Consider the following 24,499-nt stretch of genomic DNA (forward strand, 5'->3'; position numbering starts at 1 on the left):
GGGTTTCTAGTTCTTCATGCTCCTTTCCTATACATTGTCTCAGTGGCATGTTTAATAGAACTCAAAAACTTGGGACAAGTAGTTGAGCCGATCTCCTCCGGCCACCGACGGACCAAGTCTAGCTTAAACGAACAAATCCATTAAACCCCGGCGGGAGTAACCGGTTCACAATATCGCATTTTACTTAGTATTTGGTGCAATACCAAATGCAAAACACGAGCCTCCAAACATTCCTAGGTTATACGTATCTACCTATTTATAAATCCGAATTATCTATCATTGTATCTTAGTTATTTCAGTTATGGTGGCTGTGGACCAAAACCAGGGTCCGGGACCGATCTCTGGGGTTGGTTCTCAGACCCTTCCCCCAATTCGGGCGTGCCTATTTGACATGGACGGTCTCCTTATTAACACCGAAGATTTATACACTCTTTGCGCCGACATAGTCTTGACCAAGTACGGACGACCCCGTCTCCCCTGGTCTATTAAGGCTCAGCTCATGGGCGTCCCTGGCTCATCCCACGGCGACACCTTTCACAGCTGGGCCCAGCTACCAATATCAAGAGAGCAGTTCAAAGAGGAACAGGCCGAACAACACCGGATCCATTTCCCCGAATGCAAGCCTCTCCCCGGGGTAGATAAACTTCTCAAGGATCTCAGGAGCGCGAAGAATACACAGGGGTTACCTGTTGAAATTGCCCTTGCTACGAGTAGCCATAGAGCGAACTATGAGCTCAAGACTTCGCGGCCAGAAACGAAGGCTGTTCTAGATCTAATTCCGGAAAAACATCGAGTCCTAGGAGACGATCCTAGGATCCAAAGTGGCAAGCCGGCTCCTGATATCTACCTACTTGCCCTACAGGCAATTAATTCATCACTACCTGAAGGCATTCCAAAGATCACGCCTAATTGAGTGCCTAGTCTTCGAAGACAGCGTCCTGGGTGTAGAGGCAGGGCGGAGGGCAGGCATGAGGGCCGTATGGGTTCCTCACCCCGGCCTCGTCGCCGAGTACAAGGGCAAGGAGAAAGAAGTGCTTGCCGGGAGAACAGCGTTATATCCGATTGGCAATGACGAGCAGCTCGGCGCGATCGACGATGGCCGGGCTGAACAGCTCGCCAGCCTGGAAAACTTCCCTTATGACAAGTTTGGTATTGTTGTTCCCCAGAACACGAATCATTCAACCATGGGTAGTAGGTAACAGAAATGCGCCTTAACAATATTATTTTCGTACAGGCATAGTTATGTGACTATCTAGTCATTGCGTTTACATATAAACCGCGATGATACCTCTCTGGATGGGAGATAGCCGTAGGTATATAAGCAAGTAGATAAATATTTATCACATTAGACAGGCCACTGTACTAATGCTACCAATCCCATAGATCAGATGGGAAGGGTTCGCTACATATTAACCCGCCAAGCGAACCAGTTCCCATTGTGGGGTCACATAATAAATAGTAATCGAGATAGTGCTATACTCCAAGGTAAAGACGTAAAGATCTAGGTTAACCTCAATCTGCATCTCAACCGTGGAACGTATCCGAATGCGGGGAGATGGATGACTTGCGATCGGCATCATATTCTCTTCCGACACGACACGGTATCGAAAGGGTGCTAACATAAAAGGAGGAAATAGCTCACGAAATGAATCGAATACATTTATTTTATAACTACCTATACAGAACATACTACGAGGCTAGCACTTTACTGATTTATCCATCGCAAGAAAACACTCGATCAATAATAGAGGAATTTAGTCAAAATCCCAAATACTCACTTGACTTATACATACATACACACAACCATGGCTCCGCCGGTCTCCGGATTCAAGCTCAACAGCAACAACATCCCGAGCTTCGAGGACCTCCCCCTACGGCAAACAGACCCGCACTACTCAGCATGGGGTTTATACGTGACAAAGACGAGCTAGGAACACTCAACCGACTAACAGACTCAAGGGTAGCCGCCGCAGCCAAGGATGAGATCAAAACAGGTCGCAGGTACGTATGACCAGTCCAGACCAGTTCAGTCCCTATCCTTTCCCCTCCCACTCCGCCCCTATAGACCCAACTAGGTACCCAACCCAAACTAACCCACATCCCCCTCCAGAATCTCCCTAAACTGGCCGCTCAACGCGCAGCCCCAAAAATCCTTCTTCTCACGCCACATATTCACGCAATCCCTCATCCGCAAGTCCCCGCGCGTCGTCAACGACGACGTCTGGACCTTCAACTCCCAGGTATCCACGCAGTGGGACGGCCTGCGCCACTATGCCTACCAGCGCGAGGCGCGGTTCTATAACGGCGTGACTATGGAGGATATACACGACGTTGGCGAGGATGGTAGTGGGAAGACTACGGTTAATGGGATACACGGTGCGTCTGCTTTCCGGAGAAAGGGGAGGGCTTGGTACATATATATGTGTATGTGGCGTAATGAGCTTACAACCCAACAGCATGGGCCGAACAGGGTATCGTAGGCCGCGGTGTCTTAGTCGACTACCACAGCTGGCGGCTCGCGCAACCTGCTGCTGACCTTAAGCCCTACGACCCATTTAAGAGCGATGCGATCCCGCTTGAGGATCTACAGGCGTGCCTAGCTGCGCAAGGGACTGAGGTTAAATTCGGTGATATCTTGTTCATCCGCTCAGGCGCGTATTTCCCCTTTCCTATCCTCTTTACTTCAACCTCTAGCCCCTTACCTTTATTTCAGATAGGTACCTTAGGTAGGCAGTTAACTAACAATACCAACAGGCTTCACAGCAACCTACACCCAGAAAACCGCCGACGAGCTCAGCGTCTACCAAGCCGTAGTCCCGCACCACTTCGGCGGCGTCGAGCGGTCGGAAGCTATGTTGCGCTGGATCTGGGAGCACTTCTCTGCCGTAGCAGGAGATCAACCTTCTTGTATGTATCCTCTTCTCCCAACCCTTCCCCCTTACCACTAACACACATCCCATAGTTGAAAGCTGGCCCGCACCCCCCGACTCCCCACACATCCTGCACGAAGTCCTTCTTTCTGGTTGGGGATGCCCGATCGGTGAACTTTTTGACCTTGAGAAGCTTGCTAGATACTGCGAGGCGCAGAAGCGCTGGTCTTTCTTCGTCGTCAGCGAGCCGTGTAATGTCCCCGGCGGCGTCGCTAGTCCGCCCAATATACTCGCTATTTTCTAGATTGTACGATCAATGTAGATATATGAGCAGATTTGGAATTGGGCGATGTTGTGTATAGGTAGGATAAGGGAAGCTTCTAGCGCTGTCAAAGGAGACTGGGAGGCCAATTAAGAAGATGGACGAAAAGCTTCACTTTAGCCACGCTATCCATTAACCACCTAAGGATGTGCTATGAAGCCGTTGACGCAGGGGAGTCAGTATCATGATTAGCCGTCCCATGCGCCAAGTATTTATCCAATTCAGTAATCACATGTCTAAGTGCTTTAATATAATGTCAAATCGGTTCTACAAAAAACAGTAGATCAGGGTCAGATGTTCGTAGGGCTAGTACCGTCCTACGGCTCTAGCACAGTTCCAAGGTTTTCATTAACTCGCCAAGTATCGTAAGACATCCTTTCCCCAACACCGTGTTCGTCTCAATTCTGTGCCAGTCACATGAAACTGTATCGTCTAGCTTGTCTCATTAGAGCCCCTTGAATCCTCGGCATTGTGCTATTAGAGCAATAATCCAGGCAAGCCTTCACTAGTATCATTCGAAGAATTACCAAAAGTACTGCCTCGATAGGATGTTCTAATCTGCTAAGCCAAGATATGCATCAAGCGTAACCACTATAAATGTGAACACCGAGGTGATGCTCACCCACTATCTCAACGATTAGCTGATATATTACTCGCACTGGATCATCGCTTGCGATCCCTGCTTAATTGTAAGCGGATGCTGACAGGATGGTAACAAATTAGTACTTACGTGCTCAACCTCCTGGAGAGAGTCTGTAACTTCTTATCATTATCAGCCTCCCGGGAGGCCCTCTCCAATGCCTGCTGTCGTTCCTCATCATGGTGCTTCTGAACTTCCTCATGACTAGGTGGCAACCTCTCGTTCTGGAGATCGACTTTCCTGGCATCCTCAAAGGTATTAATAGCATTCTTGATCCCTTCTGCGCCAAGCATGAGTGTACCCGCAGGTAGTCGTCCGCCGGACACGGTCTTGAGTTCCGTAACCCTCTCTGATTCCTCCCGAAGTACCTGAAACACTCGTGATAGTCGACCAATGGCTAAGATCTTGTTCTTGATGGCCCGTCTCTTGTACTCGATCGATCGATCCGGATCTGATAAAGGACCCCCGAGCGGAGGCGACTGCGGGCCAGGAGATGACGATAGAGGTGTTTCCTCTTTAAGCTCCTCCTCTGAGCAGGTATGCAGGATGGCAATCAGCATATCGGTAATCTTCTCACCAACAAATGGTAAAGACCAAGTAAATACGTCCATAAAGTTAGGAAGCCAATACGGATGCGGTGTGCAATTGAACTGCCGAATGTTCATAACGTTGTTCTCGTATTTCAATACCGCCGCCTTGTTGTTGTAAACGTCGAGGTAGTTGGGCGCGGAGAATATGGTCATAACGCTCGGGAATCCAGTAGTTCTAGTCTTACGGTACATACGATAACCGGCATCTTGAGCCTCGTGTGCTCGAATTATGGAGAGTAGGTTGTTCTTCTCTAAGAACGCGCATGCTGCAGGGTAGGAGAAAAAATACGAACAACCGCGCACATGATTGTGCATGAAGTATTCGCTGGTCTTCTCCTGACCAAAATCCTCTAGGGGGTCGGCCCATAGGATATCGCACATCAATCCTTGGGTAGGCGGTTCCCGGAAGCGGTCAATCTATCTCAGGTCAGCAACAGACCATATCTTACATTACAGATAAGGCTAAGGGGAATATTCGAGGACCTACATTTCTCAGATCATCCAAAGTATGCAGCTCGGGGCTGAGCCCTCCATGGATGCAGAGGAATTGTTTGTTCATGACAGCGGCAAGCGGAAGGGAGCAGAACGATTCCATACAAGCTTCGTAGATAGCTTCGGAGTACTTGTGCTTGCACTCAAGCTTGAAGGTAAAGTAGTCGGTCAAATGGCGACACTCGTGGTTTCCGCGTAGCAACCAAAGAGTTTTTGGGTAATGTATCTTCAAGCACCACAAGTATAGAACACACTCGATACTGAAGTAACCTCGATCGACATAGTCGCCAAGGAAGAGATACCGAGTCTCAGCCGGGTCGCCACCGACTTCGAAAAGCTTCATCAGATCGTAGTATTGACCGTGAACATCACCGCAGACTGTTATAGGGGCATCCATCTCCAGTAAGTTTGGCTCGCTACGTAGGAGCTCAGTGCCGGTCTTGATGATCCATAAGGCTTGCTCATCGGTCAATCGACCCTCGCGATAAAAGTGCTGCTTCAAAAAAGTAATGTTGGGTTTCGTATGGGTATCATCCTCGAAAAACTGCTCGTCGGTGGGCTTGAATGTGGCGGGCGCTTGAACATCTAGATACCCAGTCGGTCAGTCAATCAGTATTTTGTCTAAGTGGCGGGGTAGTTCCTAAGAATTTGGTTTTGAATAGCCTACCTTTGCAGACCCGTTCCATAGTGCTAACTTGTGTACCATCTTCCATAGTATGGATACTGAAGTCAATCTCGGGGAGAGGCTTCTTCTCCTGAATAGCGCGAATGGCATTGTCGACCTGAACATTGCGTTGTTCTGGCGCCGAGCCCGCAGGGGGAGAGAAGGCGCCTGGCCCTCTTCAGCGTCCATAGTAAAATATAGGTGATGAACGATGATGCGCCTTTAGCTACGAGGGTCGGATAGTAGCAGCGCTTCACGCAGCCAAAGTGTATAGAGAAATGGGGAATAAAATTAAGTTAACTTGAAGATCTATTGGGCCGTTGAAGGTAGTGGATATGTTGAATGTTGAAGAAGAAGTGGAAAAGAAGCACGAGGGCTGAAACTGGAGAATAATAATGAAAATGATGAGTTAGCAAGTTAGGCGGCGGAAGGCAGGCAGGATTGGCAAGGCACGAAAACCGATCTAAGTGGGAGGTATCAATGTGTGTGTGTTACTTCTTCGTTACGTGCTATGTGTGCTACACTAAAGATTATGTACTTGCTCTTGCACCTCCTGAAAGCTGGAGCTTGCTGTATTGGTTACCTTAGGTAATGTATATGCAATCCTATCTAAGTACCTTCTAATCTATTGTAGATATAGTGTACAATGAGATATGTATAATGCGGTGTAATACGCGGTGAGTGGAGTGAGGAGTACAAAAAAGGTACTTCAATTCTAGGCCTTTATGTATATGTGTACCTACCTTATATGACTTCAATAGGCCTCCCCGAAAAAGTGATATGACATATGTAAGAGGTAAAAAGCCCAACTGGATATGGTTGGTTTATGCGATTCTCGGTGTGAATTAATAATAGGTAGAGACCTATCTGCCTAGGAGATTTGATAGATAATACATTTTCCGAGCATGTGCATTTTAGATATTTTACCCATGCCCAGGGGTAACAAAAGCTTCAATACTCAACATTCTTATCATACGTGCGATAAGAGCTTGGCTATTCGGCTATTCGAATACGAGCCTAGGTACATATGTATTTGTATTTCTAAATATTTAATTCGATGCAGGCAGTTGCCCCTATGTCTGTTATAATGTGTACATATATGTACCTATATAAGGGGCTCACCAGTCGACAGAAGACATTTATCGTACCTTTAGAAATAGGTATAGTTACACCAGAAGGAATGCGTAATAACATATGCTCAATCCCGACGATGACTTCATCCGCGATAAACGCATGAACTCTCTATATCTACACTTAGCTAGCACTTACACGTGATGCTTAGCTAAGGCGGGCTACTAAACACCTCTTAACCTTTTATCAGACCAAATTAAAAATCAAGGTTCAAACGCAGTTCTTTAATACATCTTGTCGAATTACATATCAAACAATATACGAAACAACTCGAAATCAAATATAACATAATTTATTCATAAGGGTATCCTGATAAGCTTCAAGAATCTAGACGCCTAGCTTCTCTATAAAATAACGACGGAGAAACGCCTCTACCACCAAGAGTCTAGCGTTATGGAAGTGCCCATTTATTCCAACCAGAAAAGCCAACAGATATCTCAATGCTTCGTTTACGGCGCGCAGTAGCCGCCGTCAACAATGATATCGATACCGGTTGTATACGAAGAAGCGTCAGAGGCTAAGTATAGATAAGTGCCCTTCAATTCTTCGGGCTCGCCCTCCCGTCTGTAGCCAGGGTTAGATGATGAGCTTAGGATGGTAGGAAAGAGAAACCTACCCCATCGGGATCTTGCCCTTAAAAACATTCTTGGTCTCGGGAGGAATGAAGGAGGAAATATCCGTCTTAATATACCCCGGAGAGACTGAGTTGGCACGCGCAAAGCCAACCCATTCAACCGCTAATGACTTGCCTACGACTAGTGTAAGTATGGGGATCTTAAGGTTGCATGGCTAGGCTAAACCTACAGGCATGAGTGATCGCAGCTTTAGACGCGTTGTATACGGTCTGCTGCTGGGGAATATTGACAATGTGGCCGCTCATGCTAGCAGTGCTGATGAAACTGCCATAGCTGAAGTTCTCTAGCGGTTGTCCGTCGACAGTAGTGCCCTCCTTCTTCTGTCGCCTCCAGTGTAGGGCGGCAGCTCGTGCGCAAAACAAGGTGCCGTCAATGTTTACCTTCAACACTTTCTGCATCGTCTCGAGTGGGCCATCGATGAAGGGTCCGTCCTCCCACGCAATACCCGAGTTCGCGACAAAGATATCAAGTCTGCCGTTAAACTCGTTGACGATTTCGTCAACGGCAGCCTGAACCGTTTCCCATGTCGATACGTTGACCTGGTAGGCCTTGCCTATTCATCGAAGTTCAGAACAGATACATTGGAGCTTTGAGGACCAAGAGTATTTACTCACACTTGACGCCATACGTTTTCTCGACATTGGCAGCCTCTTCTAAGGCCTTCTTATTAGAATTGTACCATATCGCAACATTGGCTCCTGCTTCAGCCTAGTACGAGTTAGTCTACCACGGTAGAACAAATTGTGAGTACCGTTAGAAGTCTTTCGGTTTTCAGCGGGCTCTGTGTCTTGCGATCTATTACCAGGGTCGATTGTAAGGGTCGGGGCTCTTATAGAAGCACTGAAATAACAATGCGTTATCCACTTACTGTCCTTTGTTAGTGTACGTTCAATGCTACAGATAAGATGGCACAGGAAACATTAAAGCAAGTGCAGAAATACAGACTGTGAAATAGGGGGTGTCGTTCATACCAAATGCATGAGCTATCGAGAGACCTATTCCAGCGCCAGCGCCAGAGACGATAGCTGTCTTTCCTTTAAGGGAAAATAACGGCAAGACTAGATTAGATTTAGGAGGTTCTGTAATATCATGTTTGAAAGTGCCAGTGCTCATATCAGCCATCTTGACGGTTGGATCTGTAGAAGACGGTCTAGAAAATCAGAAAACCGGAAAGATGTAATAAACCGAGAATGAGTACCGAGAGTTGGTATCCTTTGTTCTAGACAATAAAAGAGGAACGAAAAGAATTTAAATAGCAGGCGACGCATGGCGGAAAAAAAAAAACAGTAGAATTAATTGTATATAAAAACGTGGTATAAAGACGTGGTATCCCGCAAACTACAGGCCCTATATGATAATCACCGAATTGCGCCGATGTGATGGGCCCGGGCCGAAGATGACGTCCAAGTGCAGTAAAGGGTCGCCTACTAAGACCTATACCCTGCAAGCAAACTGCGGAGTAGTAACCGCCTAAAGCGAATTGTGAAAGCTGGTTTGCTAGAACGTCTGACTACTGCAGCTCCTATTTAAGTGGCCATCCAAGACAACGTGGGATTGATGCGCCAAATGCAAGCTCATGAACTCGTGGGCTCGTCTTGCATTAACACATGGAGGGTATCGAGATAAGCGCAAACTAGATTACACCTTTTGATCTATGTTTAGGGCGTGGACCGCTTTGGTCGTTTCCCCCAGACATTAGGCAATGGGGCAATAAGGAGAGGGGAAGGGGGGGGGTCACTTGATACCCGCCAGGTATGTTGGAGAAGTCAAGAAATAACGACGTTGCTGTACAAATATAACGTAAGAATAAGGTGAGTCAAGTTAACAGATTGCCAAATAAGGCAAATAGAATACCTAGCTCTGCATAAGTACAACGGTGTTACTTATATCTTCTCTTAGCCTCCAAAATTCCCAGGTCTGAACCTGACAGCCAAGGGGTATTTCTACCCGAGCATGTTATGGTTATGCCGAGTACGGCCGGTACCGCCAGGGATAAAAGTTAGCCTATAATTTGCTTCAGGATGTCGTCCCGTGGGTAATTAGTGTTTCTCCATCTCGAGATAAAATCATCCCGATTGACTAATAAATGTTAGTTAGTACTGTATAGCTGATACGATGCCTATGAAATGAACATCGGACTCACTATATCCACCGCATATCCTTCGCACTCCAGTAAAGGCGCTTCTACCGTGCAAAACCCTCCAGTTGTCGAATACTATATGTCCATATAAGTAGGAATTATAATTCAGATCGTGCAGACTCACCTAGAAGATTGCCCGGCTTGAGCTGAAACCAGTACATCATAGACATTCTTGTCAGGATGTCATGCCACTTCCTTGCGGCCCTATACCACTCATCTGGAGAGTATTCAGTGTCGAAGGGGACGACTCCACGATCGTCGTTGTTCCATCTAACTCGATGCGTCTTGCCACTGCTTTCATCTACCTCGAGAACTGGATACGGTTTGTCAGGCGATATAGTGATCCCCTCATTACCGCTAGCATGCCACGGAAGTTTGACTTGGCTTAGTATATCAAACGACTTTGGGTCCTCTTTCTTGAGAATATCTGCAGCATGGAATCCATCGACAAGTAGCGATTTGCCTCCGAGGTTTGTTTCTGGATAGGCCTCGGCGCCAAAGTCGGTGTGAGAAAGGAGGTGGAACGCTTGCAGCCCAGCAGGATCTGTGAAGTAAGTCGTGTCAGTATGAGCTCCCAGTTCTATGTTGGTGTAAGCGGTGTCGGCATGGGCGAGGTCCGGAATGAAGTCGTAAAAGCCGCCGTAATGTGTTTGTCTTATAAAGGCAATCTTCTCCAGTAGCTTCTTAGTTGGTTCTGCCGAGTCAACTGGCACTCCAGTAACAAATGCAAAACCATTGCGCCTCTAAAGATAATCGTAAGTATGAGCCCCTTTTAGCTGGACTAAGTAAGAGAGACTTACGATGAAACTCGTCAAACTGCCGACGGCCTTAGTTTCGTTTGCCGAAAAAAATCCGGTATTCCAAAGATGGGGGCCAGTTTTGTGAACCCTGTGGTCCTTGTGCTCCGAAATACTCTAATCTATAACATTGGTTAAATTTTGAGCTATTTTTCAATCAAGGTAAGGCGTACTCAATAGGCTCCGGTGCTCTTTTATCGGAGTTCAGGTAGAATTTAAGAAAGTCCCATGGATAGAAACTTTCGTGTTCATCCTCTGCCCCTACAAAAATAAGCATGATATTATTTTAAAGATGTTAGGTGCAACGGAACTAATCTCTTACACTGTATCCTGACTCCATCGTGGTCTACATCAATCTGAGAGGGCTCAATATCTTCAGGTATCCTCTAAATACACTTTAGAATACTTGCAGGTTATACTGGGGAAGAGCAGCATACGAACGTATCGAAATTCCTCTGCATAGTACCTTGATGAACGCAACTGGTGCATCGGCAGTTATCCCTTAAAAGATGAGTTTTACGGCTCTATGATATCTATCATGGAGAGTTTACATACCGTAACCATATATTTGGCCTTCGCGAGTGTTACCATGATAGATACACCAGCATTTGTAGCTAAACAAAGCCAATTACTTACAGTGTGACCCGTCCCAAGCGTCTAGCGGGATTAGGCTCTATAAAAACGACGTAGCCACTCGAACTTGACACAATAGGCAACACAACAGGCTTCTCAGAAGTCGTTGCCAGCGTTCTGGCTTGCAAGTGGTACAAAGGCGGTAGGCTACGGCGAGTTCCGGCCGCCCAACTACACAAAAGTATTGTCAGCTTTGACTTATCTCAAGCTAGAATATTACTAGGTACGAACCTCACCATACGTCGACTGCATCTTATCGTTCTAAAATTAAAACTCATCATGATCTCTAATATAATGTGTATAGATGAGTTGAGATGTAGGGGGGTTAAGGTATGGTATAGCAATTAAGCCACTCCTTCGAACTTAAGAAGGAGTCTAAGATGATTGAAATGGGGCCATTGTAGTGGAGGCTATGAGAACTAAAACTAACGTATTACCTAACTACCTCATGTACCTGTTATAACTAACCTCCGTATTAGTAGATGTGGCTAAACTTTAGTCCTTGCTGCGCCACAAGTAAGCTAGTCCTTGGACTTACATGTGCATCTCCTATTACCCCTTAAAGGTACCTCCTAAGGTATAAGTAGACAGATGGAATCTATAGCACATATAAGCCTAGTTTATCACAATAGCTTCACTACTCAATAATTACTACGAATGTAAACCAGTTAAACCATAACAACAAGAAATATTAGGGGGTGTCGGGTCACTTAGCCATACATGTGCATCAACTATTACCTTTATCCTAGTATCTTCTGTCTAACACTTGGATACTCGAGAACAAGCTAATATATCAATGCATATCAAAATTCTCTTTCGAACCACCGTTCCTATAATGTACTAATTTCATGTCTGTTTAAAATTATAAACACGGTTCTATATCATTTAGCATTTTATAAGCTTATAACTTTTTATTATGAAGTAGAATATCCACTTAATTCAAAGCATATAACTATAAAATTCAACCAACACTATAACTAAATCTTAAGGCCACACGTTCTATTGTTTTCTCGGGTCCTTTTTATGGCATCTTTGTTAACTAATATCAAATTAACAACCCACCTAGAACCTTCTCATGGGTAGAATATACACAGTTGCTCGAGAAATATCTACCATTTATCTTATTGCCTGTTCAAATATATCACAGGTGACTCGATGTTGTCAATTTATGAAATGCCCCATAGCACCAACTACCATGGCCACGGTTGTAACAGCAAATGAACCCTTGGGTGACTTAGAAAGGGGCCAGGCTAGACTTAAAAGCACTCGCAGAGTCAGCTGTGTGCGAGATATCACTTACAAAGTTATACCATGTTGCATTGTGAGCCTCATATTGGTCTCTGCTGGTGGCAATCCTCATCGCAACCCTTGCCTATAATAAGCCCGTACCTCAGAAGCCAGTAATTGTAATATCCATTATGCTTGCATCATTCTTCGCCATCTTCGGGATAGGAGGATGTTATCTTTATCGCATGAAACACTACCCTCCTCTGACAGAAGGCCCTGATGCTCTAGACCGCCCACCGGTAAAAACTTGGAAAGATAGAATTAAAAAGTGTTGTGAATTAATAATAGAAAAACTCAGCGACGACAAGGCCGCCAATGACAACCAGGCTAACCCTCTTCCTTCTTCTCCTCCTTGCCCTCCCCCACCAGAGACGTTGAACAGCCCAGCTGAATTGGCCGGGTCTAATGATCGAGAACCACCGCGGCAGGAGGGTATAGACCAACAATCTAACGCACGGCCACCTAATGTAGCTGGAAGCCAGAATCCTATTAATCACAGCCAGAGGAACCTTGACGGATCAACGCAGCCAATCAATCGGATGTCTCGCCGTGCAGTACCTAATTATCATTACAATTCTATGCAAGAAAATCGTACAATACCTAGGAGGCCGGTAAGCAACACTACTTACAGGCCTAGTCCTCAAGTGGATGGGTCCCCTATGGATAGGCCATCTTACTATCACGGCTATCCTTATACAACGCCTTCGAGAGGTCCGAGACCAAAAGGGCCAAGGCCCCCTCGACAGCCGGATAGGCCAGAGTCCTTGTGGCAGGGTCAGGGAGCCGCACCACATGTAGGCCCTCAGATATATTTCACATATATCTCGGACAGCATCAACAGACAAGCATTTGCAGAGATCTTTCCTAAACCCATTCAAGGCAGACTTTACATATTTGAGGGTCTTCCGAACATAGCATGTTATGGTCCAGAAACAGGCAAGCCTGAGCAACGAAGTCGGCAGCATGGGGAGAAACCAAGTAAACAACAAGGAAATGCCAGCATACCAAACAGCCCTACTACCGAGTCCAAGGAGTCGGGAGACATAGTATCGCCAATTAGCACACCATCACCATCACCCAAGCAAAAGCCAAACTTGCAGAGATCAGCAGCGAAAGATTTCGACATAACTGAGATCTCCCACCAAGCCGAGGAAAGGGGCAAGATGAAGGACACAGGCTCTAAATCGGAGCAGCAGGAGGCGACCAAAAAGGGGCTACACCCTCGTACGACCATAGACAGCAGCGAAGAAGAAGAGCGGGAACACCAAGGCCCTAGAGCCCTAGCCGACATAAAGAAAGACATCGAGGAACTAAGCGAGAGGTGGCAGCAACTACTTCACGAAGCGCGCCTTTCAGGAGAACTATTGAGGGGACAAACATGGCTCAACGGTGTATGGGCCGGGTACTCCGATTTTTCGGATCAGAGGTACTCCAGAACATCAGCGGGGGGCCATAGCTCAAGGTCCAGCGACATCCCGACCACGGCCGTCTCTGATAGTAGTACTACAAGGTCTTGTGACTAGTAGTTGTCGGGTTGAGATGATTGGTATGGTGTTTAAGGGAGACGTGGGGTAGAAAGATAAGACTGTAAATATAGCTGGAATAAAAGATAAAGTATCACATTTAGCATCTTACACCCTATAACAATCGCGTCGTTTTGCATTAAAAACTATAGTCTATTCATCTGCCCAGCAAATTCGATGCTCAACCGAGAGCATGTAAGCGAGCCCATAGCTAGCTGTGTATTATATGTGAGATTACCTATATTAGGGTCAAATTCCCCTAAGTCTGTCCCAGAAAGAGCCCCCTGTCTTGGCGGGATGTAACGATTCCGGCGATAATATCACGGTGTTCCACTTCTCCTCGCCATCAATATAGACGGTGTACTTCAAGCTGCTCTGCTCTCCCTCTGCGAACTTCTCGATGGTGATCGCACCAAACTTGGAGTTGCCCGCGTTTATATATCTACTTGTCAACGTACTGCTAATTTAGGGGGATTATTGCGCAACTTACTTGAGCTGGACATCTTCATCGTCTGTCTGTGAGTAGGTAGGGATAGGCGAAAAGAACTGGTTAAGGGGGCTTGCCGAGAACTCATGGACGGTCGCACTCTCTGACCATGTGCTGTTCTTCGGCGGCGGAAAGGCTGTCGCACCAAATTCATGGCGGTCTCCAGATAAGATCACAAAGCCTACTCCATAGCTACTAGCATCCCACATAGCCTCGAGAATCTTTCGACGCTCAGAGAGGAAGCCACCCCAAGTGTCCTTAGTGTTCACTCTCCAGTTCTTCGTGAATGGAACAGAGCTGGCAACGATCTTCCATTTAACTCCTTTGGGTTCTGGGCGGCGCACCCAGTCAAGGAAATCTTCGAGTTGCGTGTCGCCAAGCATCGTCTTGTTTTCGCTATCGAACGGCTCTGAGTTCTTGGAGCGATAACTTCTGGTGTCAAGCATGAAGAAGCTGGCAGGTCCTTGAATGAACGAGAAATATGTGGCTCCTTTGCGCGATACGATGCCCTGACCTCCGGCCTTCTTAGCCTCCGGAGGGTTCACCGCAGTCTGATAATGGTGCCAAGGGTCTACGGCCGTTTCATATACACCAGTCGACTTCGAATCCCAGTCGTTGGATATTTCATGGTCGTCAAGAACATGAATCCAGCTAAGATTTTGGCCTACAGCTGGCCAGTCGGGTGAAGCATAGACTTGGCGATATTTCTGTCGATAATTCTCAACGGAGTCGCCAAATCGCTGAGGTACTTCGATGTAAATGAAATCGCCAAGGAATAACATAAACTGTGCGCCCAGGTTTGGTAATACTTTCGCTAGATGTTTCATGCCTGGGAAAGCTAAGGGGTGATCTAACGGAGAATAGGGAAGACGTGGAACAATACACGAGGTAGAGAGGAAGGTAAATTTGCCATCAAAAAGCTCTGGCAGGGAACCCGGCTTAGGAGCAGATGTGAATTCACCCGAGTGATTGTTCGAGGTGGTCCATTCGTACACTCGCTGCTTAGAATGGCTCAGGGGAATATTGACTACCGCGGTAAAGTCGGTCTCGTTAGTCGTCGAAAGAATACTACCAGCTGTTTGCCACAGAGGGTTGTCAAACGGCGGCTGTGCATCTTTAATATGAACTTGAACTGTGACGGGCATTTTTGTCTGATCGGGCTCCCGGATCAGTAGTTTCGCCTCGCTGTCTGAGACGTATCCAAGACGAGCAAAAGAAAGGTCATGACTGGGATGGAACCACCGGGGTGTGTATACCATATCAGTGACCATCGCGACACAAGCAGCATTGAGCAAGAATGTTAATGCCGTCAAGAAAAAGCTATTCGGGTTCGGGGTCCCTTTTAAGAGGGTGCTAAGGGGACTCAGAGGCTTCTTCACGATTTCTGCTGTCTCTTCAACATCAACCTCCTCAACTACGACAGCTTCATTAGTTGTTCCATTAGCAATATCATCCTTATTCAAGATGTCCTCCTTAAGGACTATATCGACTTCGTCAATAAGTTCGTATTTAGATTCGGTCGCGTAAGTCGAGATGAAGGATGGAAGATATATAGCAAATAGTGTATAAATTATCGGAAGAAAAGGCTGAGATCGTTAGTAAGTTTAAGTAGAGGCAACATCGCGTAGACGGCGCATTGATTAGCTAACTTACGGGTAAAGCGACCTGCTGTTGTTAGTAGAATTCATATTAGGGGTTAGGGGGTGAAGCTCTTACCCATCGTAGAAAGACGATCGAGGCGATTCTAATTCCTGTGGACGCGATCGCCGCTGTCCTCTTAGTGCGTTCCCCCATCATTAACAGTGTAATAAATTCGGGGGCCGAAAAGTGAGATAAGTCGAGCTAGACTTATATGACGAATGATTCGCCGGACTATACTACCTGGGTACAGTTAAAGACCTTAGATGAGTAGAAATCTAATATATGTGAATGAGAGGAAGAAATAGTATAGATTTGAGATAAAAAAATAAACTCCACAGATGGAGGCCTATGATGGCGTCACGAACAGATGGTAGGGAAAGGCCATCTAAAGTTGTAGATGTAAAGTTGAAAAATAGGGCGAAGGTAGGGTTTCCGTCGCAAGTTACCGAACCTCCTGTCGCAATGTTAGCCTACTATATTCCGTATTAGGTACAAGGTAGGTAGTTGTGACGACAGTGGAGTGATAGAGTTACATATACCCCTGTAATATACCTGTATATGTGGCTGAAGCTCTCCACTATCCCCGCCGATATGCTTTATCTGGGACCAATCAAGTTTAACTGATTAAACTCATAAACTCTCTGTACGAGCTGTTAAGTCATGTACATAGGGGCGTGAAGTAACCAAGTACCTAAGTACCTAAGTAGCATAAAAAACGGGCGGGCCAAGTAATAACCCGACCCCTGACAGTTGGCCCTTGAATTCAATGTTCAGGCGTGGCAGCTAAAGCAATTATCGCTTGCGACAAGTTGTCCAGAAGGTCTCCCCGAGCTTTCGATCAACTTCATATCCTCCGACCGCGCACAACAACACAACATGAAGTCGACATTATTTTCGGCTGGGCTATTCGCCTGCCTTTTCTCTTTGGTCTCAGCAACCGCTTTAACTTATAAAATTGGTGCTAACGAGCAGGCTTGCTTTTATGCTGCAGCCGAAAAGAAGGGCTCCAAGATTGCCTTCTACTTCGCCGTATGTTTTATGTGCATTGTCTTGCTAACTAAACCCCGCTGACTGACTTTTACTACAGGTCCAATCTGGAGGCTCGTTCGATATTAACTATGGAGTAACTGGTCCGGGAGGCAAGGTTATTTTGGACGGAGAGAAGGAGCGTCAAGGTGATTTCGTCTTCACGGCCAATGAGGTTGGCGAGTATAAGTTTTGCTTCGATAATGATATGAGCACATATTCGGAGAAGTTTGTTGATTTCGAAATTTCTGTGAGTAGAGTCCTTGTTGTCGGACAATGTGTACAGGTTCTAACCCATTTTTATCTAGGTTGAGGACGAAGTACGGGCTCAGCTTCCCTCTAAGCAAGGATCGACTCCAGAACAGACAACAGCTCTTGAAGAATCTATATACAAGGTGTCGGGTCAACTGTCCACAATTGCGCGAAACCAAAAGTACTTCCGCACGCGAGAAAACCGAAACTTCAGCACCGTCCGAAGCACGGAGTCACGAATCGTCAACTTCAGCCTGGTCCAGTGTCTGATGGTTATCTGCATGGGTGGCTTGCAGGTCTTTGTCGTCCGATTCTTCTTCCAGGTATGCAACTTGTTTATGGACCACTGCGCTTCTGCTAATAATGTCATAGGGCGCACGAAAGGGTTACGTGTAAATGAAGGGCTTGAAACATTAAGATTAAGACTGGTTTTGCGGCGTATTGGAACACCGGTTGGCATTGGCACCTCATGCGTTATGTATCATAGGAGTCAAAATGGAGTGAGAATTGTTGACATAATCGGATGAGAAGTCTTTCGGTCAAGATGGGGGAATGACAGTTATTCCAAAGCTAGAAATACGTGTTACGTTGACTTATATACACACTGGTATAAATAACATTTCTCGTGTAAGTGGTAAGTGACATGAACTACATTCTTGAGTGTTTGCTATCTTAGGTACCATATCATTTTATACGTATTCAACTATATGCCTTTCTGTAGCAGCTACACATTCATCGTAGTACTCAATAAGCAGTCCTAAGCTCCTTTATATTCAAATACGTACGAAAAATACAACATAAGGTTGTCGGTATAAATCATTAGATGCATATACTCCTTACCTAACTGCCTTAAGAGGTACCTACATAGGAGGTATATAACTTTCCAGCCACAATGCGTTTGTTCTCCACTTTAATTAGTAGGTCGCCTTGCAGAACCGCGACGCATCTACGAACTTTCAAACTTGCCAGGTGCTGCAAACTTGGCCAGCTAATTTTTCAACAACACATTAAAAATACATTACAATTAGTCCTCACGATGGCGGCATCACTTACGGCTGCTTTACCTAAGCCAAAGTATACCGGCGAAGATGAAGATATCCCAGCGCACGCTCAGCAGCGTGGTCCTCGAATTGTCGGTGCTGGTCAAATAGACGAATCGCAAATCGTCCTTCGAAGAACTGGTCCGCCGCCGTATGGTCAGCGAGCGGGATGGCGACCAAGAGGTCAGGAAGATTTTGGCGATGGAGGTGCTTTCCCAGAGATTCCGATCGCGCAATATCCCTTATCGATGGGTAAAGAGTCGGGTACAAGCAATGCTCTAGCAATCCAAGTCGATGCCGCCGGAAAAGTTAAGTACGATGCCATCGCGAGACAAGGCCACGGCGAAGGGAGAATAGTTCATTCGTCGTTTAAGGATCTTATTCCTCTTCGACAGCGTGCAGATGCAGGCGAGATCAATCTGGAGAGGCCTAGCGAGCAAGAGGTAGAGGAAACGAAAGAACGAACGGCAAAAGCCCTTGCTACGCTCGTTAGCGGTGCTGTTGCAGCTCAGAAGCCGAAGAATGTCAATGTTGGGGCGCGAAAGGATCCTACATTCGTACGCTACACACCGGCGAATCAGATGGGGGACAACTCGAAGAAGCAGGACAGAATTATGAAAATTGTAGAGAGGCAAAAGGATCCTAGTACGTGCATTCTTTTTCCTTTCCATTATCAATTCCTTTTATATCCGTATATCATTAATACTAACCTAATACTACAGTGGAACCACCAAAATTCAAGCATAAGAAGATCCCGCGTGGACCTCCCACCTCCCAGCCATCATGCACTCACCACCACGAAAGTTGACCGCCGAAGACCAAGAAATGTGGAAAATCCCGCCTCCAGTGTCAAATTGGAAGAACCCTAAGGGTTTCACAGTTCCTCTTGACAAGCGATTAGCGGCGGATGGTAGAGGTTTACAAGATGTTACGATCAACGATAAGTTCGCACAATTCTCAGAGGCACTCTTCATGGCAGATCGACACGCCCGAGAAGAAGTTCGCCAGAGAGCGCTTATGCAACAAAGACTCGCAGAAAAGGAGAAAGCACAGAAGGAAGAGAACCTACGTATGCTTGCGCAGAAAGCTCGAGAAGAACGTGGTGGCGCTTCAAAACGTCGCGACTCTAGAACCTCACGCGATTCCCGGTCACGGTCACGGTCACGCAGCTATAGTTATTCAGATTCAGGTTCAGAGAGTGACGGCTCAGATATCCGCGAAAGAGAGAAGGCCCGTCAAGAGAAACGGCGGGAAGAGGAACGCAAACTTCGCCAGTCCCGCATGGGTGCAGAAAGGCGAATTCAGGTCATGGCGAGAGAGCAAGGCCGTGACATCTCCGAAAAGATTGCTCTTGGCCTGGCAAAGCCTACACAACAAGCCGAGTCTATGTACGATTCGCGTTTATTCAACCAGACTAGCGGTTTCGATAGTGGTATCAACGAAGATAACCCGTACGATAAACCGCTCTTCGCAGCACAGGATGCCATCAGCAGTATTTATCGACCGAGCCAGAACATGGATGAATACGAGGACGAAGGTGCCGGGGATCGAGAAATGGCTAAAATTCAGAAGACCAGCCGATTCGGTGAAGTGCTGGGTAAGGGAACTTTTAAAGGGGCTGGAGATGCCGAGGTTAGTACTCCAAAATATCATCCATTGTTGATTCTTACTAATTGTATGGGAATCAGGCACGAGAAGGGCCTGTTCAGTTCGAGAAGGACACAGCTGGCAACGACCCCTTTCAAATGGACAAGTTCATGGCCGAGGTGGATCAGAGTTCTTCATCCAAGAGAGGCTATGGGTTGCAGGAGGGAGAGTCGAGGCAACCAAAACGTGCTCGGGTGGACGAAGACGATTGAAGTACCAGTATACCTTAAATATGCATCACACATTGTCTTCATTTGCATACCTGCCTATCATATGGTTGGAAAAGCTGGGGAATACCAGATAGCGTGCATCTATATAATCCAATGGTTTCCTCGTCATTGGGACCATTCCTTTCTTCCCAGTTCACCGGTGACATTGTTGTGCCCTATGCACCAAATCCGCCTTAGTACCTGAATAGCTAGGTCGGCTGATTATAAAGTCGATGGCATTGCAATGGGTAGGTGTCATCGTGTATAAATAGAATTACTTAGAAGTATAATACCAGGTATGAACTTATGCCCCAACAAGAGGTGGCGTAACATCGTTAGATTTAGAAATAAGAACCATCTTTTACTGCTGTTTACAATATCCTATACCACCATATATTATATTTTAAACCACCGCACTTCCAACCCCTTTAACCAGATGCAATAGGTACTCTCGTCTTACTCTCCCCCATCTTCAGAGTCCACTTCCCCACTCCCTGCTCCCTAGGCTTCATATACATTTCCACATCCCTAGCCGGGTTGAAAACCGTAACCAGCTCGCCATAGTCCAAAGCGGGGCTCTGTTCCCACTGGCTGTTGTTTGTTGCGGGTATTAGATCGACCTGCATCGCAAGCAGCGCCATTATAATCAGGATCTCCGTAGATGCGAACTGCCGCGCCGGACAGAGGTATGGCGGTGCTCCCCAGGAGAGAAAGCCGCTAGGAGGGGGTACGGCATCGGCTGAGACGACTTTGCTCGGGTTAGGTACAAAGCGGTAGGGGTTAAATGTACCGGCGGATTGTCCCCATACGCTTACGTCGCGGTGGATGGGAGACCCGGGCATCATTAAGAAGTTCCCCTTGCGCAGGAGATACCGCCCGTCGTCGAGAAACGTGTCTTCTAAGACCAACCGAATGTTGGCGTGTACATGGCGCGTGCGCTGCGTCTCCTGGAAGACAGATAGGAGGAGGGGACATCGGGTCTTGAGAGCAGTAACGTCAAGCAGGAAATCAGTTTCAGCATCAGCATCATGTGTCTCTTTCTCCTCCCCTGGCTTCCGAGAAACAGCCTGTGTTTCTATTTCTTCCCTGACTTCCGCCAGGACCTTAGGCCGCGAGAAAAGCTCCCAGATCGTCCAGTACAGCGTCGGCACCGTGCTCCCAAACATGGCCATACACATGCTCGTTTCCTGCTTAGCGGCGTCCTCGAAGCTCATCCCTGCTTCTCTTAACACGCGCTGCCGCTCGAGTAGAGTGCGTGCGGCGTCGGCGGGTGGTGCTGCGCAGTAATTTAGAAAAGCTTTATGCATCACCTCGTGTGATTTCACGACTTGCCCGAAGAAATCCAGGCTTGCCATGTGTATGGGTAAATGGGCTTGGAGTTTCCTAATGCCGAGTCGTCAGCTTCGAGGGGATATATTAAGTACTGTTACCTTAAAATAATAGAGCAATAGTTACGCATTTCTACGATATGGTGTATCAAAAGTCGACTTACCAAAACGCCTTTTCAACCTCTGGATCTAGAAAGGGATGTTCTTGACCAAAAATACCACAGCTACTAGCCTGTACAATTATATGTCTCGCCCATTCCAGTAACAAAATCTTCTTCTCTTCCCCATCCTTAATCATAGCGTCGATCTGGGCAGCACTACTATGTCCCATGCGCAGATTCTGCTCATCCAGCCAGGGGCCTGGTGCCAGTGTCGTCCTCAAAATACGATCATAGTCATCGGTAAGAGACCCGTCGAATAAGTTAGCACCTGCCGCTGAACAGCCAGATATCTTTTGTATAGATGTCTTATGAAACGGGCGGAACGAGAGTGTCTTAGAGGCCTTTTGGATCAAGGGCACCAGACGCAACGAGTTGCTCACGTAGATCTTGGCGTTGAAGATGGGGAGCGTGTATATCTCGTCTTTGGTTCTTATACTATTAATCGTGTTAAAAACTTAGCTTTAAGGAAAACCCTGTATCTTCCGCTCTCTTCAAGCTAGGTATAGAATTATCTATATATACGTATCGTGGGATATACAACACACCTACCTCGTGTGCGTAAAGTATGACCCACCATACTTTACCATCCCAAGAAGATGGCCGATTAAGGGAACCTTTGGATTCACACGCTTTGGTTCCCGCACATCGTTTGTGAACCCGATCGCATAGTCTAGAGCGTAGGCCAGAAGCACCAGACCGATAGAGCTGTAAATAAGTTCGTGTAACATTGTTAACTTCTGGGTAGGTAGTTGAATGTTCTAAGAGATGGGGTAAAGCAAACCCAATATATATAAACATATGATATATAGGAGCTCACTAGTAGGCAATGACTCGGTAAAAGGATTGTCTAGCTTGATGGTCTGAATCTTGATCCCCTCCTTGTTTCTAGGTTACGCAACATATGTGATTTGGTCGATCATCCTATAGTTTACCCTAAGACAAGATAACCCCTTTCGGAAGTTTATACTTATGATATAAGAAAGGCCTGTACGCGGCTTAGGATAACAGTTTTAATTGGCTCGCAGCCCGCCGAGTTAGGTAAATATCAAAGCCACAATATCCGACTGCTCTGCTGGCCTCCAGCCATTTCTTGCCGCTTTATTAGAGCTTGTTTACTACTACTTAGAACAGCCTGTAGGGGGTAATCGAAATATAGACGTCCTCCCCAACTGCACTAAAGCAGTACAAGAGGGTGAACAGTCTTTGATTTGCTTGAGTTGGGTTTCGAGTATCACCTGTTATAGCAGCAATGCGCCACCATGAAGTGGCTTACTGTAGCTTTCTAAAGTGTTATAGGATATATAGGACTATGACCGTATAGTAGCGGGTATATCCACTGTGAGGTTATTGATAACACCGCTCATTATTGATAATATCCTAATTGAAACATATACGCAAATGAAATTATCTGGATTAGGCAAGGTAAGTAGAGTGAGTTGGATAGATTTAGGCATATTAGTTATGAGGCCTCGGTAGTGTGGCACAATGAATAATAGCTAACTCTAGAAGTGACAACGTTATTCAAAATCTCTTTCTATGTACAAAAAGATAGATTTACCTTACTGGCCTTCATATAGATACTTGGGATAATACTTCAAGTTATGTTACACATTCGCAAATCCTATACATAGTAGACACCAATAACCTTTCCCGAACAACCGCATGGTATCACTGGGATAAATATGTTCACCTAAAATGGCTCGAACGAGTTGACATGTCATTTTAATATAGATGTACCGAGTCAGCGCTAAGGTACCGTTCCACAAACATCATAAGATAGAATATAGACTGTAGTGTAACCTCCCTCAAAGACGTCATTTACTTCAGCAAGCTAGAAGCTCTTGGTAATAGTCTTGCCGGGTTGGAGTATATTTGAAAGAATTTACTGTATTAGGCCAAGACTATGGATCCTGGATGATCTTATAGATAAGACGTGTAAGTAATTGGATAGTTTATGAGATAACTACGCAAGCCGTGGCTCTAGTTTAAAATGTATAACTAGATATTTATCACAAGCTGACTATATACTTACTTCTAGAGCGATTATAAAAAGTAATGATGCGTAACCATATATCTATAAGGCTGAATTTATTGATGCTTTGAACAATTAGCCTTTTTATATAGATTAGAAATTTCGTGAAGGTATCATTGAAATATTATAGAGTAAACGTTCTAGAACGCGGGTCTTGACTTGGCGCGTTGTTTCATTCGCTAAAGCTTCGCAGAATTGTACCGAAATAGTCTATCGATTAGGTTACCCGCACGTCATCGGGGCTGTGCTCGATCGTATGGAGCTATGGAGCGTGGATCAGATTGGAGTGAAACGAGTGCGCAAGGACCCGCAACTCCAGGTACAAGATGTACTAATTAATGTACTAATTGAGAAGGCACCAGGCAACCGGATTCTTTGGCGTGGAAAGTAGCGAAGAGTAGTGCGATATGTCGTATCAAATCTTGGCACAACCTACGTAGCAATACGTAGCAATACGTAGCAATACAGTAGCAATATGGTAGCAACCATTGGGACCGGAAGGTAGACCGGCTTCATCGGCGCCAAACGTGGAACTTCTAACGCGTCAGCCCTTTTTTTCTCTAGTCTTTTATTTGTGGTACGATATATGCAACCACTTTATTGGTGATTGTTAATCCGTTGCTGCATTACTGCATTGTTGTAATACTTTAAGACTTAGCTATCCGAATTAAACGAGAAGTTGGATGGTCTTATCTCGTATTGTCAACTAACCTACCTCTTACACTTTGGGTGAGTGGGTTGTGACAACATTTATCTTTATTATCTAGGTCCCTTCGTCACCTTAATCACATACCTAAGGTAGAATAATCTTCCAAGCTCAATGTCAATTCAGTAAAACAATTCTAAAATCTACCTATCCACCATCAACAACTTTATACGCCACATTAAACAACGCTATTATCTATGCCAACCACCTCCTCCTACCTAACCAGTATAATTCTAACAGCCGCGG

General features: G+C 46.0%; 7 protein-coding genes across 8 annotated transcripts; 3 read left to right on the top strand and 4 right to left on the bottom strand.

Annotated features, from left to right (window-relative positions):
• Positions 1 to 301: 301 nt before the first annotated feature.
• On the top strand, positions 302 to 3,174 carry GL218_02113 (uncharacterized protein; the record flags this gene model as incomplete). The annotated part of the gene is made up of 7 exons (XM_033578606.1): positions 302 to 821; positions 922 to 1,195; positions 1,684 to 2,001; positions 2,111 to 2,376; positions 2,457 to 2,717; positions 2,755 to 2,907; positions 2,963 to 3,174. 7 exons carry the CDS (start codon positions 302 to 304, stop codon positions 3,172 to 3,174), a joined length of 2,004 nt encoding a protein of 667 aa, XP_033438129.1.
• A 744-nt stretch (positions 3,175 to 3,918) lies between these two features.
• On the bottom strand, positions 3,919 to 8,466 carry GL218_02114 (Serine/threonine-protein phosphatase 2B catalytic subunit; the record flags this gene model as incomplete). Its single annotated transcript, XM_033578607.1, has 8 exons — positions 3,919 to 4,839; positions 4,910 to 5,499; positions 5,582 to 5,746; positions 7,200 to 7,273; positions 7,326 to 7,458; positions 7,514 to 7,897; positions 7,959 to 8,052; positions 8,290 to 8,466. The coding sequence occupies 8 exons, from the start codon at positions 8,464 to 8,466 to the stop codon at positions 3,919 to 3,921; spliced, it is 2,538 nt and encodes an 845-aa protein (XP_033438130.1).
• Positions 8,467 to 9,343: 877 nt separating this feature from the next.
• Positions 9,344 to 10,872, bottom strand: GL218_02115 (Trimethyllysine dioxygenase; the record flags this gene model as incomplete). Of its 2 annotated transcripts, none has more annotated exons than XM_033578608.1 (7): positions 9,344 to 9,423; positions 9,488 to 9,559; positions 9,609 to 10,227; positions 10,285 to 10,396; positions 10,455 to 10,542; positions 10,604 to 10,667; positions 10,837 to 10,872. In XM_033578608.1, the coding sequence occupies 7 exons, from the start codon at positions 10,870 to 10,872 to the stop codon at positions 9,344 to 9,346; spliced, it is 1,071 nt and encodes a 356-aa protein (XP_033438131.1). The 2 variants fall into 2 exon arrangements, with proteins under 2 accessions (XP_033438131.1, XP_033438132.1); XM_033578609.1 differs by lacking the exon at positions 10,837 to 10,872 and adding an exon at positions 10,719 to 10,742.
• A 3,101-nt stretch (positions 10,873 to 13,973) lies between these two features.
• Positions 13,974 to 16,005, bottom strand: GL218_02116 (putative alkaline phosphatase family protein; the record flags this gene model as incomplete). Its single annotated transcript, XM_033578610.1, has 4 exons — positions 13,974 to 14,166; positions 14,215 to 15,797; positions 15,865 to 15,876; positions 15,928 to 16,005. The coding sequence occupies 4 exons, from the start codon at positions 16,003 to 16,005 to the stop codon at positions 13,974 to 13,976; spliced, it is 1,866 nt and encodes a 621-aa protein (XP_033438133.1).
• Positions 16,006 to 16,728: 723 nt separating this feature from the next.
• On the top strand, positions 16,729 to 17,526 carry GL218_02117 (putative membrane protein C17A5.08; the record flags this gene model as incomplete). The annotated part of the gene is made up of 4 exons (XM_033578611.1): positions 16,729 to 16,881; positions 16,940 to 17,128; positions 17,187 to 17,453; positions 17,503 to 17,526. 4 exons carry the CDS (start codon positions 16,729 to 16,731, stop codon positions 17,524 to 17,526), a joined length of 633 nt encoding a protein of 210 aa, XP_033438134.1.
• Positions 17,527 to 18,166: 640 nt separating this feature from the next.
• On the top strand, positions 18,167 to 20,029 carry GL218_02118 (Pre-mRNA-processing protein 45; the record flags this gene model as incomplete). Its single annotated transcript, XM_033578612.1, has 3 exons — positions 18,167 to 18,815; positions 18,919 to 19,802; positions 19,859 to 20,029. 3 exons carry the CDS (start codon positions 18,167 to 18,169, stop codon positions 20,027 to 20,029), a joined length of 1,704 nt encoding a protein of 567 aa, XP_033438123.1.
• A 425-nt stretch (positions 20,030 to 20,454) lies between these two features.
• GL218_02119 (Cholesterol 7-alpha-monooxygenase) lies at positions 20,455 to 22,243 on the bottom strand (the record flags this gene model as incomplete). The annotated part of the gene is made up of 3 exons (XM_033578613.1): positions 20,455 to 21,409; positions 21,519 to 21,950; positions 22,065 to 22,243. The coding sequence occupies 3 exons, from the start codon at positions 22,241 to 22,243 to the stop codon at positions 20,455 to 20,457; spliced, it is 1,566 nt and encodes a 521-aa protein (XP_033438124.1).
• Positions 22,244 to 24,499: the final 2,256 nt, after the last annotated feature.

The sequence above is a fragment of the Daldinia childiae genome (genome assembly GCF_008694065.1).
Source record: "Daldinia childiae strain JS-1345 chromosome Unknown Scaffold2, whole genome shotgun sequence".
Taxonomy (NCBI): Eukaryota; Fungi; Ascomycota; class Sordariomycetes; order Xylariales; family Hypoxylaceae; genus Daldinia; species Daldinia childiae.